The sequence below is a fragment of the Melospiza melodia genome, chromosome 15 (genome assembly GCF_035770615.1).
Source record: "Melospiza melodia melodia isolate bMelMel2 chromosome 15, bMelMel2.pri, whole genome shotgun sequence".
Lineage (NCBI taxonomy): Eukaryota > Metazoa > Chordata > Aves > Passeriformes > Passerellidae > Melospiza > Melospiza melodia.
The window spans coordinates 2,535,917-2,549,727 of NC_086208.1; the positions used below are offsets into that span (position 1 = coordinate 2,535,917).

Sequence of the window (13,811 nt, forward strand, 5' to 3'; positions counted from 1 at the left end):
ACCACCACCAGCATCTCAAGAACCCTTCTTGCACATCTGGTGCAAGACAAGGCAAGGAACAGTCCGTTTTAAATCTCCTCCTCCTCCTCTGCCATCTCTGCTACTGAAGGGCTGCCCCAACGCACCTGAAAGCTCCCCTGGTGCCGATGGCAGCGGGTCCAGCCTCCATCCCTGGTCTAGCTCCTTCATAAGCTGTCAGAGCCAGAAAAGCTTAACCCATCACACCCCCTTGGCTTCTCCATCTTCGCCATCCTGCCCGGACTGCATCTGGAACAACTTAGCAGGGACTTGTGCCTGGCACCAAGAGCTCCCTGCAGCTCCCAAATGTTCCAAGGGATGTTAAGGTGCTCCACACCTTGCAGGCAGCACCTCTGGGGAGTGAATTGTGACCAGCCCCCCGGCCAGCGAGCTGAGGCATGGCTGGACAGCCTGTGCCCTCCACAGCGGCTGGCTCTGGTATCCTTGTCCTTGTGAGCCAGCGCAGCAACCAGATTGGTGAGGCAATCTGAGTTAAAAATAGGCTACTTAAACTGGTGCTGCTGCCAAGAGGAAAAAAAAAAAAACCTTGTGAGTATTTACGGCCTTGGCTTTGCACTGCCTACGTGCTCCAACCTGAAATAGGCTCTGCTTATTCCAAGAGCAGGACATGCAGCTAAATTGCTAGAAAGCGTGGGCAAACAGAGGAGCAGGGCAGGTCAGGAGAGGGTCACGGATACACGAGGGGACACTGCCCTGTGTAAGTCACTGCAGTGCCCTGATTGGCACCATCCAGCGTGAGCATCACCAAAAGCACGTTCCTCTTTACCCGAGGGTGTTACCTCTGCCGTGCCAGGTACCCGCGGCACGCCGCCTGCAGGCACAGGGCCCCGCTCCTGCGGGCAGCGTACGCCTGCCGGGTGTGGTGTCCCCTCCAGGCCGCCTGGATGCTGGTGGCCGCGGCGTGCCGGCGCCTGGCGTGCTCCCGCCAGCAGCTCTGGATGAGGTGGGCTGCAAACTGCATCTGCAGGAACCTGCGCCGCTCCACAAAGCCGCGCCAGTGGCTCTGAAGGATGACAGCGGCTTTGCTGAGAACCACAGGGTCTGGGGATGGTTTGCCTTCCTTTCGGCTCTGGTAGCTCCGCCAAAATCTCTGCAAACACAGCAGGGGATTCCTTGTAACAGGTGTTGCGTGAAGTACAGCAAAGTATCCAGTGGGTCCATGGGATTCACCCAATTATTCTCCATCAGTGATTTATGTTGTTTTACAGCTCTCACTCGCTCTTCAAATGAGCTGTCCTCCCACAGCACATGCCTTCATGCAACCTCTCCAGCTTCATGCAACCTCTCCACTTAGATGAGAGGACAGCACCCGCTTCATGCAACCTCTCCAGCTTCCCCCCATTCCCAATTTATTATGGTAGAAGGAGTCAATCCCAACTCATTATGGCAGAAGGAGTCAATCCTGCTTGCAAGCTCCCTCCTTGGACAGGAGAGCTGATTTTGCCCACGGGCTGTGTCTGTAGGATTTGGGGATGGCAATTTGCACGGGAATCCCCAGCAGCACCCACCTGTATGCTGATGGCCGCGTGCCGCAGGCTCAGGAACTGCCTCCGGCAGAGCAGGCTGCGGAACCAGCGCTGCAGCAGCGTGATCCTCCGCAGCACCTCCTGGTGCAGCAGGTCCTGCAGGACCTGCCGCTCCCGTTCCTTCATGAAAACCTGGCCAAAACAGCCCAAAAAACACTAGCATGGAAAGCTTCCCGGACCACGAGTCAAATCCTCCTGGTTTCTGCTCCCAGGGAAGTTGAGGAGCTGATTTTTGTGAAGGCACCTCTAACAGGTTTCAGCAGTTTCACAACAGCCTGTGACTCTAACATCTGAATTACAGAGCTTTCCCACCAGGGGAGGCAAAATGAGGACCATCATATCAAGCTAAGGTCTATACACACACAGAGATTTTGGAGGACACGAGTTTTTTGAGGCTGCCTCATTATAATCAATAGCAAAACAATATTATTCCTTACTCTTTTATGTTAACAATATTAAAAGTTTCATTTAAATCACTGATTTTTGGTAAGAAGAAAAATAGTTTCATTAATTAAAACCATATACAGATATTAATTTATCAGACAGAAATACAGGCAAGTGTTATTTCTGTGTCTTAAAGGCTGAGCTGAGGATGAACATTTACCATTGTTCTTCCAACTTGGTAATTGTCTGGATCGAGTTTTATCTTCCGGAAGAAATCATGGATATTGTGCTTAGATGGGCTGATTCCTTGTGGCAAAAGGACATGGAAATGGTTCACAAAATCCTGAGAAGGAAAAGAAAAAAGCAACACCAAGATTTGGTTAGCTGGGTCCTGCAGCTACTTTCTCCCATAAATAACAGATTTGCTCCACTGGCCACATGAAACAGGACCTCTGGAGTGAGCACAAGGACAGATAACATTTTATGCACTGAGGAACACCAAGATTCATCCAACATTTGTGGTTTGATGGGAAAGACATCAAAGCAGGGACCCAGCAAGGTTCAAACATTTTTCAGCGTGGGAGGAGAGGTTCTGCAGAAGCCACAGGGTCAAACCCCAGCAAAAAAATGCTCCAAATCCCCAGCAAGAGCCACTATGGAAGGCAGATACCAACATCTGCAAAACATCCCTGAGATGCTCCAGCTGTTACTGCTGGGAGGATTCAAAGAGTGAAGGAGGTACAAGAGGATAGATCCTCCCAAGCAAGGTTGGGAAACCTGCTCTGGGCAAAAAAATGCTGAACATTTTTCTTTTTCTAAACAGCTGCTGTGCAGAACATGATGTCTGCCCCAAAGCAGCCACAAGCAGGAAACCAATCAGCACCAGCAAAGCATGAAAGGGCCGACATGTACACAAAACCTGGCAAACACATGGAAAAGAAGAAAACAGGAAAAGCTGGCTAACTCCAGCAGTTCAGAGGATGCATATCATCCTCCTGATGGGACACAGCCAACACAACAGGGCTAACGCTGCTCCCAGTAATTCCAGATGCAGAAGAGAACATGCAAATCAGACAGTTTTTTCCAAAAGGGAGTCCATGTTGCAAAAAAATACTGGTTTTGTTCAAAAATCACAGTGCAGGGGGCTCACACCCCTCCCTGAGGACTAGATTGGCTCATAGGCAGAGAACCGCCTGTTACATCCACTGCCTTCCAACAACTAGAAATTAATTACCCTGATAAAAAATGAACCAGCAACAGTCAGACAACTCTGCTAATGATGCTGAAGGAGGTGGAAGACAAAGCCCTTTGTACCCAACCTGGAAGGAGTACTTGCAGCTGTATCCTGACTGGCGGATGCGCACGGTCTCCAGCATGCCCGTGTAGCGCAGCTGCCGCAGCACCAGGCTGTCGTTGAACCTCAGGGGCAGCTGCAAGGGGAAAACCAGAGCAAGGATGAGCAGATATTTCCTTTCACTGAAGCTTTTAAGTGCATGGATGGGTGAAGGGTTCAGCAGATGTAGCACATGTGCACGACACACACATTGTCAGCAATGTTACGGGAGGGAGGGAATGTGGGTCCCCAGGAACTGAACTAGTCCCACTGGGGTTGAATCCTGTTTGCTTCTGAGACTTTCAAACAGCTAACTAGAGAAATAAAGCCATAAAAAAAAAAGATTTTTTTGCATTTCAATTGAAAAAGACCTCCCAAGGGCACAGTTAATGGGTGATGTTTTGAGCAAGTAAATAATCTCCAATGCAAAAAGCTTCAGCTTGAAATGCCTGGATAAAACTCTGAAGGATTAATCTACAAAGCATCCCTACATTTTGAACTGAGGGTGTCCTCGGTCCATAATACAATTATGTAAAGTCAAATTCAAGAAATATGAGTCAGTGTGATCAATGTAGTTTATTCTAAAAGTATCTGCTTTTACTCATGGAAACTTTATTTTAAGGAAGCTTCAGGGCTCAGACCCAGCACAAGTGAATTCATGGTTCTATAAATCTCTCTTATGGCTGGTCAGAAACTTCAAAGGAGTCAAATAAATTTATTAAAACCAATATATTTTTCATATAAATTAAAATACTATATTTATATAAAATTTATATATTTGTATTTTCATATAAATTAAAATACTATATTTGCATATATGTGTTTCTACAAATATAAGAAGAGCCAGTGCAGTTTATCAAGTGACACCCAAGTGATAAATCCATGCTTCCCCTTGCCCAAATTGCCTAAACTCAGCTCAATTTGAAGCTTTGTTTCCTATCTAACTCCCTGTAAAAATGGAAAAAAGATTCCCAAGCAGAATTCTAGCAGGATCTTGCTTTCTCAGGATGGCATTTACCTTCTCAGCGTTGGATCGGATGCACTTGACAAAATAGGGCTCTGCTTGGCCAAGGGTCTCCATCAGTTTGTTGAGGGATGCCTGCAGCAGAGGAGACACGGGGAAGGGAGAGGAGACCACAGTGGGTAATGAAAATCCAAATGCTTAAATTATAAACCAACATAAATTGGAATTAATTATGAGTAAATGAGGCACATGGGAAATTGTTCTCCCAAATGAGTGTTTTATCACAAGCAACTTGACTGATTTTGTCTTTGCCCTCAATAAAGAAATCAAATATAATGCTGGGCTGGATTTTCAGATCTCTGGCTTCCCTGGAGCCCAAATTCCCATCCCACTCCACACCACAAGCCTCTTGCAGCCATGAATGGGAGCTCCAAGACAAGAATTTACACCTGGCACAAAACAACCACTGATGTGTCTTAAACACAAATCAAATTTTCCTTCATCAAAAGTGACTCCAGGCAGGATTTACTCCTGATTTTTAATTGTCAAAACTTTACTGTTGGCCTAAAAATGAATTGTTTTTAATGAAAGTTTTGCCAAGGGAAAATTGGGAATTCACAAATATTTTTGAAGCCTGCAACCCTGAACACTTCACAGTTTGTTTCTAGAGAAGAGCTTCAATGCTGGCATGCTCCTGACTGAAGGATCACTGAGAATAGAGGGGTTTCCTGGTTCCACTTTTCTATTTCCCCTTATTTATTCATCACCATTAAACGTCTCTCCCATAAAAATGAATTTACATTGGCATCACTCTACAGCCAGCTGCTGTAGAGTGGGATGTCATGCTGAGTTATCCCTTCACCTTGCAAACCTTTGGCTTTTTGGGATGAATCACAAGCTCTTGGAATAAAATCAGGCTGAAAACCAGAGTGTGCTGAGTCCATTGGTGCTGGCCAGGCTCCTCAGCCACATTTTTTTGCTGTGTCCTGTAAATATTTTGGGTCTCTCTAATTGCTGAGCTCATTACAAACATGGCATTGGTAAAGTGCTAAAGAGTTGATTACTCCTGATTTTAATAGAGTTAAACTCAGTCATGTAAAGGAGATTCTGTCCCATTTATTATAAGCAGAGTTATAAATTTTGGAATACAGGAGTTAATAAACTGCTGTGGTATTACAAAGAAGCATTTTGCCCACAGATCAGCTCACAGGAAGCCTTTTTTTTCCTTCTGATCATTTCAAAGACATCTTTATGGGAAGCCTTTCATGTTAAGAAAAACATGAAAATCCTGGATGTTCATTCACATCCAGGATTTTGGAAGAGACAAGGGATGGATCCCACGCACATGTGATGCAGCTGTGTTATGTACATTAACTTCATGCAAATCTCCCTGCTCCTGTCCCAGGGAGCAGCAGGAATGCCATGACGTGGCAGGCCTCTGCTGGCATGCTCCTGGTTTTCTTAAAATCTGAAATTACTAATTTTTACACAAAAGAAGCCTATTGGGGGCTTTCAATCAGCAGCAATGCTGCAGCAACCCACTGTGCACACACAGGGTAGTGAGAGGGAGAGGGACACAAGGGACACAACCCCTTTGTTGAAAGCCCAGCAAGCAGAGTGCTCCCAGTGCTGGGAATGGTGGGAACGGGATGTGCAGGACCCACAGGAGGGGACATTTCCATTCCCTCACGCCATCCTGAGTGAGGCAGATGGTCCAGGCACCCTCTGCCATCTGCTGGTCAGGAATCCACAAAGGACACGTGAGGTCGCTGGATTAACCCTGGACCCATCTCCTTTGTCCCTCTGCCAGCAAAACTTTGCAGCCACCCCCTCCTTCAGCACCTGCACTGTACTCAACCCCTCCATCCCTATCTCCAGGGCACCACCTGCATGTGGGTTAAAGGGGAACTCTACAGTTTTAGGTACGGCTGGTTTAGTTTTCCATCCCTGCTCCTGGAGCACACTCTGAGGCAGCTATTTCCCCTACAGATTACCCTAAGTCTAGGGATAGTGGAAATCCACAGGAGATGGAGCAGATGCAAGCCTGGGGTTGAGGTATTAGCCACAAAGCAGCGTTCCTCTGAAAAAAAACCACGTTAGGAAACATTTGTGTTTCCTGCCTGTGACCCAATTCCATGCACTGCAATTTTATTAGATTGCTCTTGATTAAAAAAGCAATGCTGCTGCTTTGTCCCTTAAAATTGTTCTCTTTAACAAGTGCTCACTGAGATTAGGGATCTATGATTTGAATGTGCTGTGAAAATATTTAAAAAAAAATAAATCAATTTTTGCCCCCTAGGGCTTTTCAGAGTTTTGTTGGGAGCCAAAATGGGTTTTGGGAAGGCTTTTCACTCCAAGACATCCCTGTTTCAACCCCTCCATGGCTATGAATTAAACTCTGCAGGAGTGAATTTTGACCAGAATACCATTAGATTAGACAAGTCTAAATACATAAATGTACAAATGTGCATTCTGCAAATTATCTATACACATGTGTGTGCATGTATTTTTAATTATTTAATCTTACTCACACCTACACATGGTGATTTTCTAAATATAAACCACATCTCCAAAAAAGCCCCAAAGCAGTCAAAATTACAAGTCAAAACCAAGCCAGACAGGCCTAGAATCCAGATTTTAAGTGAAAAGCTGCTTTCTATTATTACCACCTGCTTGTGCACATGTCTTGTAGCAGTTTCCAAGCCGTGCTGCACATATAGAACAACCACATTCAGGTTGGAAAAGACCTTTAAGATCATTCAGTCCAACTGTGAGCCCAGCACTGCCAAGTCCTTGGAGGATTATTTTCCCCGCACCAACCCTAGGGATTGGTGACTGACAACACAAGATTGATCCCTCCTCTGAACTCCCCTGCTCACCAGGAGATAATGCAGCATGATTCCGACTTTTCTGCCCCTATTAAAATCCCCATTCTGTCTCAGAACAGATTATGCTGGATGAGAGTAAAAAGACTGCAAAAACTGTGATTTGGGGATTTGGTGGTTTCTGGATTTGGGGGAGAAAGCACCACAATATGATGTACCAGAGGACAGGGATGTACCAACATCTCATCCTCATGTTCCAACTTGCTCCACCACATCATCCCCATGATACCCATCCTCACTCTTATTTCTCTCTATTTTTAAATCCCTGCCATGTCTCCCAGTTCCCTCAAGCCCTCAGGGGGATCCATGGCCTGAATGCTGCAGGGATGGGGCGGGAGTGTGCCTGGAGCAGGTGATTCCCCTCTCTCCATCAAAGCAAAGGGCTCACCTGGAACTGGGCACTAATGCTGGGTGGTTTTTTCTTCTTGTGGAGGTGGAGCAGAGATTTGGTGATGCGGTCGTGCAGCGTCAGGTTGGTGAGGTGCTTGAGGGACTTCACGTCCAGCAAGTGCTGTGGAAAAAGAGAGAATCCATAGAAAATCCAGATGTTGCCATCACACCATCTGCTATATCCCTCCTTTACCCTCATAGAGCTTTCTTAGGTGAAGTAATCTCAACAGGGAACACTGGGGATGGCTTCCCTGAGAGGATGGGGAGGCCCTGGCACAGGGTGCCCAGAGCAGCTGTGGCTGTCCCATCCCTGCAAGTGTCCCAGGCCAGGTTGGACAGGGCTTGGAGCACCCTGGTCTAGTGGAAAGTGTCCCTGCCCATGGCAGGGGGTAGAACTGAAAAACCTTTAAATTCCTTCCCAACATAAACCATCCTATGATTCTCCTCACTGTTAATGAGCAGCTCATTGATTAATTGCATCAGTGCCTCTCCAGGTGCAAGACAGACATGGAGAGGAGTAAAAACAATGTTTATTCCTCTTTTGGTGCTCTGCTCCTGACCACGGATGCAGCATCAGTGAGTACCACAAAAAGCATTATTCTTCTAGGCATAACAGATGTCCTGGCATCTCTTAAAATATAATACATGTAGCCAAGACAGAGGGAAAGTAACAAGGTTGCTGTCTATCAGGTACCAGCTCTCCTGCATCACTTACTTGCTCATTTTAGTTTAGAGATTCAGTTATTAAATTTCACTAGCATGTACATACTCCTTCTCAGAAGGAGGGAAAATGAGACAGAGCAGCTCCAAGGAGGATGTAAGTGCTCATATCTCTCTCCCAGCAGAAATCAGGGCTGAAATCCTCTGGGTTTATATTAATTAAAGAGCCCTGAACAGAGCTGAACTGACCAAAGTCTGGGTGTAGACACAATGGTCTTCTTCATATCCAACATCACCACGTGACTGTGCTACAGCCTTAACACACAAAACACAAGGGGAAAATGCTGCTTCTCACTCACCTTTGGGAGACTGGGTTTGGCTTTGAAGTTCTTATTTCGCCTGAGGAGATAATAAATGGCTCAGGTTAATCCCCAGTGCAATTGTGGAATGGAGGAGTTGATGAAACCAGCCCCTCCACATCCCCCTGAGCAGCTGCTGCCAGTGCCAGCACTGAAATGGGGCTGCCCTGCACACTGCAGCCTGAGAGGGGTCTATCCAATAATGGGAATGGCTACACTGGAAATGATGGCATGCTGGGAATTTGGGAAGAGTGAAGATGCCAGGTCACAAAATGATTGACCAGCCTCCTGCTTTCCAAACCCCATGTTCATTCCAGCCACCCTGGGATGCTCCCTGAACCTTTGAGGAGGCTGCAGTGTGAATCACCTGCCCAGATAATTATAATGGAAACTCTGATGTTAGAAGTGTGACTGCACTACATGGCTGCTGTATCTCCAGACTGGTGTGGCCAGAAGATTTGTTCCTTCTCTTTCTTCCCTTTGTCTGTCATTCTGAATGAATGAGACAAATTAAATCAGACATGTCAAATGTAGTGGGATTGCTCTGACCCAGCTGGGAGACAGCTCCAAGTCTGCTTGGCATGCTGAGAGTTTCATATCCTGGCTATTTACATTCTCCTAACCACCTCTGCTGCTCATTGTGCCAGGAATAAAGCCCAGATCCCCTCCTGGGTACTGACATGAGGATGCCATGGGCCCTCTCCAGCAGTTTGCTGTTGGTGGTGTTGACAAATATCCCATCTTTGTCCAGGAAGGTGCCAGGGCTGGCGAGCCTGTTGTGCCTCATCCCCATCCTGCCATTCCAGCCAACTCCATAGGCATCCCTGCAACACCAGACACCGTTAGGAAGAGATAAAAAACACAGTTCCATGATAAAAACAGATCATAAAACAACCCACGAGCTGCTGCTTTTTTCTTTCCATTGTTCATTCTCTCCCATGGGATGAGTCCCTGGTGCCAGACAGCACACGGAGCCATCATCTACTAAAGCAGCTCTCAAAGATCAAATATTCACAAAAGGAACAAATTAACAGCAGGACGAAACCAGCTTCCAGCTCTCCCAGACAGAAACCTTGAGTCTGTAGATACCTCTAGATACCTTTGGTTACCTCTAGATACCTTTGGTGGCCTGAAGGATACAAGGCCATGACATCAGGTGCTGACTCTGGCTCCTCAAATTCACACAATCATTCCATTGGGAAAAGAAAAAGCAAATCTAATTTGCAATAAACTCATTATTTGCCACAAAGATGGATGTCAGCCCCAACTGGATGATGGGTTGACCCAGAATCATTCTCTGGGACCTAATTACAAATCAGTCACTCAATTTGGTCCCTTCTGCCACAGAGCATAACTGCTGTGGTCTCCAGAAATGCTCACCTGGCTTCAGAAGGGCTAAAGGAAACAAGGAGAGGAACCAAAATCCTCTCTTGGAGGGATGGAAACTGATACTTGACCAAACTACACATCAGGACAAGCAATTTCCTGATGTGAGGAGCCTTCAAGTGGTGTCTGGGGGACATGAAGCCTCTCATGGGCAGCATCTCACCAAAACACTTTTGGCTTGGCAGGTTTTTGGTGGTTTGTTGGGGTTTTAAATTCTAAATGTTTTATCAGCCTTGCAGAAATCATTATATGAAATAAAAGCAATCCAAGTTATCTCAGACAGGAGGAAAAGGAGCAGGAGGAGACTCCAGGCTGCAGCAGGTCATGAGGATGCTGAAGGACACGGCGGTTTAAACGCGGCCTCGGGCGCCGGCCACTTCTGAGCGCTGACAAACAAGGCAGCCCTTTGCCTTAAAGTCCTGATTGGGATGAAAGGCAAATCTCAAGTGCCACATGGAAATTAAAAATTAAAGGAAGTAAAGCTGTGTGTTCAGCCAGCTCAAAGCCTGGAGCCAGATCCTCAGAGCAACGTCACCTCGCTGCCTCATCTAAGCACTTCCCAAATTCCTTCCTGATCCTATTAAATCAGCATTCTGACATGGACCACTATTATAAGGAGGGATCAATCACAGCAAAGCAAAACCCCTGGCTAAGTGCTCCAGGACCTGCTTTCTTAAGCATTCCACTCACAGATGGTTAGTGAGGAGCTGGAATATCCAAGTGATCCCTCCTGTTCACCTTTCTTCTCTTTACATCTCAGGTACCATCACCAAAACCCTCCTGTTTGCAGGTGGGAAAAGAAATCAGTTGATGGGAACCACTAAAACTAAACAGCCACTTTTGGAATGTACAACACCATTAGTCTTAGCCAATCTTTCTGGAAAATCCTAGAAATTCCCACATGGTTTTGAAAAACCCAAAAGATAAAATGACAAGGACACTTCAGGATGGATACATTCAGATGGCAACAGATTTTGGGGTCAATCCCCTCACCTAGCCCAGCCAGCTGCTTCCAGACCAACACCTGCTCAGACAGCCCTGCACATAAAAGTGTCCCTAGTGAGCACAAACCAGCAGGATCCCAACCAGCCCAAGTGGTTTTGGTTAGGCATGGCCTGGCCTTCATTTCTCAGCAGCTGGGGAAGGCACTTGGAACGCTCTGCTGAAGCCTGGTTTCCCACCCAGCATGTGCAAACCACCCATCCACTTTTTTTTCTGAGATCAGAGGAGAGCACTTGGCTCCCTAAACCCTCCACAGTGACTTCCTGAGTGATGTCATGCCTCAAACTTGCTTTTAGAAACAGGCCCCGGGCTATCCTGTAGGTTGGATGCACAACCAGGCTTATCAGCGACCACATGATCTTGAGATGGCTTTGAAAGCAATTCCTGTTTAATTTGGAGCTGTAAATGGCCTGCCAGTCCATCTGCTGGGAAGCTGCTCATGCCAATCTCTCTTCCAGAGTGTCACCTGCACTCCTGTGCTCAGTTCCTCTTGCCCAACAAGTGCAAGATTGGTATTTACCTGAAATACCAACATGCATCAAAGGTGACACAACTCTCCAGATCAAAAGCAGCTCCAATGAAAGGGATCAGAATCATCAGCCTGCTCTGAAAGTACAGGCTGGACCTTGGGGATCTTTTGAGACATCTGGTTTGTACTTCCAGAAGGAAGAGGCAAAGGTGACACTTGGGGACCCATTACTGATGATGCCCATGGGAAGATCACAGACCACATTATTGAGGCATCACAGGAGTTAGGATGGCTCCAGAAGCACTTTTTTTTTTGCAAATAAAGCCTCAGATTGAGGCTGCTGGTAGGACACAGCTGCTGAGCATGAGGAAGAAAAACAGAGTTCCTCAATTCTGGCTGTTGAGGCTGATTTATCTGCTGTGCTGGTAGGGGCTCAGCCACATAACCAGAGCTGACCACATACTGAGCTCCACACTAAATAAACACATCCTCCTCCTTGCCTGGCTCAGGAGGAGTTTCCCTGCCTTTACAATGAGATAATTAAAATATTTTGGGCTATGAAAATGTTGGCAGCCCCAGCTCCCACACTACAGTGCCTCCAAAGCTGGAGTTGGGCAGTCCAGAAAAGCCCTGTCCCAGTTTACAGATGCTCCAAAGGTGCCAAAGGTTGGATAGAGAAACTGCAGGAATCCTCTTATCTCCAAGGGGAGATCTCCAAAGGGACAAAGTTTCACGTTACGTTATCTTGAGGGAAACTTGCACAATCAGAGGTGCTGGGAACAGAACGTCACCTCTGGAGACACCAACCTTCCCTGCTCTGAGTGTTACAAGGACTGCCTGTCATCACAACCCAACCCAGCAGCAGCTGCAGCATCATGAGAAAGGAAAGGAGGGTGGCAAAGACTGAGGTGAGGACAGCCAGGGTTGCATCACCTTCCCAGGACAGAGTGGCATTCTTGTACCACCTGGATTTCTGCTCAAATTTGAGAAGTGGCACAAATTTATGAATCCAATCCCACCATTTTAAGTAAATTCCATGTTCTCTAACCACTGAAATGGACTTGTAATGATGTGAGAACATTCAGTTCTCCTTCAGTAGGGTGCCAGTGCCTCTCTCAAAGGGGAGGAATTCAGAAGAAGAAGGACATTCTATTCTTGATGGCACTCAGAGAGCACATGGTGAACAAAACCAGGCAGAAGAAGTCACTTTTCTTCCCCTAGAAAAAAAAAGGAACTGTGTGTATCAAATTTTTGTTGTGGCCATTTGGCATTAAAGCCATTAAAAATGAGCCTTCATAATATCCTTGAGGGATATTTAATTTTGTATGGAAGGGAAATGCACTGAGATGCAAGGACTGATTTAATGGGCCCATTTCAGGAGACAGATTTAGACTCCTCTTGACTTGTTCTGGGCTTCTCATTAACCTCAGAGCAGCCATAAAGACACACCTGGGTATCTGCAGCTCCAAGCAGTGGCTGTAGGAGCTGAGGGTGCTCCCATCACTCCCTTCCCCAGCACACACCTGCTCAGAGGGAAGCAGAGAGGCACTGCCTGCCTTTAGAGGGGTATTGGGAAAATCAGACCTCCTAAGATGAGAGGAGGGATAGCACAAGAGTAGCTGGGAAAAGGATCAGTGCCCAGACATGCCCTGGAAGTGAAGACTTAGGCTTCACAAGCAAGTTAATTCTGGAGTGGGGATGGAGAAGGCTTTGCAGAAGAGGCCCAGATCTGTATCTCAAGTGTAGACCTGAGTTTCATTCAGTAGCTGCTTAAATGATCAGAAACTTCAAGGAGGGATTTAAAAATAAAAACATACATAAAATCTGTAAAAATCAATCAATTTTGAAGCAAATGTGCTTTTTTACCCCCTGAAAACAAGCAAGCATTTGGCAAAGTACCATCTCAAACTCCATCACTTCCAGGTTTTCCACATTCCAGGGTGCATGGAGCCACCACATGCTGTATGCAGTTCTGCACCCAAACCTGTCTTCCTTGAATGACTATTTCCTTGATATTGGCACATTCATTCATTTTTTTAAGCTTCTTATCCCCTCATTCACCCATCCCCAACAACTGCTGCCTTTGACACAGGGAAGTTGCTTTTCCTGCTGCTGTTTAGTCAGGAAAGGCGTTTAGATCCGATCACACGGCAGAGAAAGAAGGAAGAGAAGTTAAGATTGATAGATGAGATGGAAAAAATGTCAATACATTCATTTTCAGGTACAGACAGTGCTCTCCCATCCCAGACCAAGGTAAAGGCAGGATCCTTACCGCGGGCTCCTCTCGTTGATGGTGTTGACTCCCTGCAGGTCCGAGAGCGGCGTCCGCGGGCTCTTCCGAGTGATACCTGAAGCAGCACATGAGGAAGACGTTTCCAGCTGGCTCATACCCAAGAGACAATTAGCAGAGCCAT

At 46.5% G+C, this 13,811-nt stretch overlaps 1 protein-coding gene across 12 annotated transcripts in view; it reads right to left on the reverse strand.

The window, feature by feature from the left end:
* Positions 1 to 13,811, reverse strand: part of MYO9A (myosin IXA) — a 174,744-nt gene that overhangs the window by 23,889 nt on the left and 137,044 nt on the right. For all 12 annotated transcript variants that reach the window (XM_063169350.1, XM_063169351.1, XM_063169353.1 and 9 more), the window contains 9 exons: positions 13,670 to 13,745; positions 9,221 to 9,364; positions 8,541 to 8,580; positions 7,520 to 7,642; positions 4,301 to 4,381; positions 3,269 to 3,379; positions 2,170 to 2,292; positions 1,548 to 1,697; positions 819 to 1,129 (listed from right to left, as the gene is read on the reverse strand). In XM_063169350.1, the coding sequence (XP_063025420.1) occupies positions 819 to 1,129; positions 1,548 to 1,697; positions 2,170 to 2,292; positions 3,269 to 3,379; positions 4,301 to 4,381; positions 7,520 to 7,642; positions 8,541 to 8,580; positions 9,221 to 9,364; positions 13,670 to 13,745 (1,159 nt within the window). The remainder of the gene's footprint in view (positions 1 to 818; positions 1,130 to 1,547; positions 1,698 to 2,169; positions 2,293 to 3,268; positions 3,380 to 4,300; positions 4,382 to 7,519; positions 7,643 to 8,540; positions 8,581 to 9,220; positions 9,365 to 13,669; positions 13,746 to 13,811) is intronic.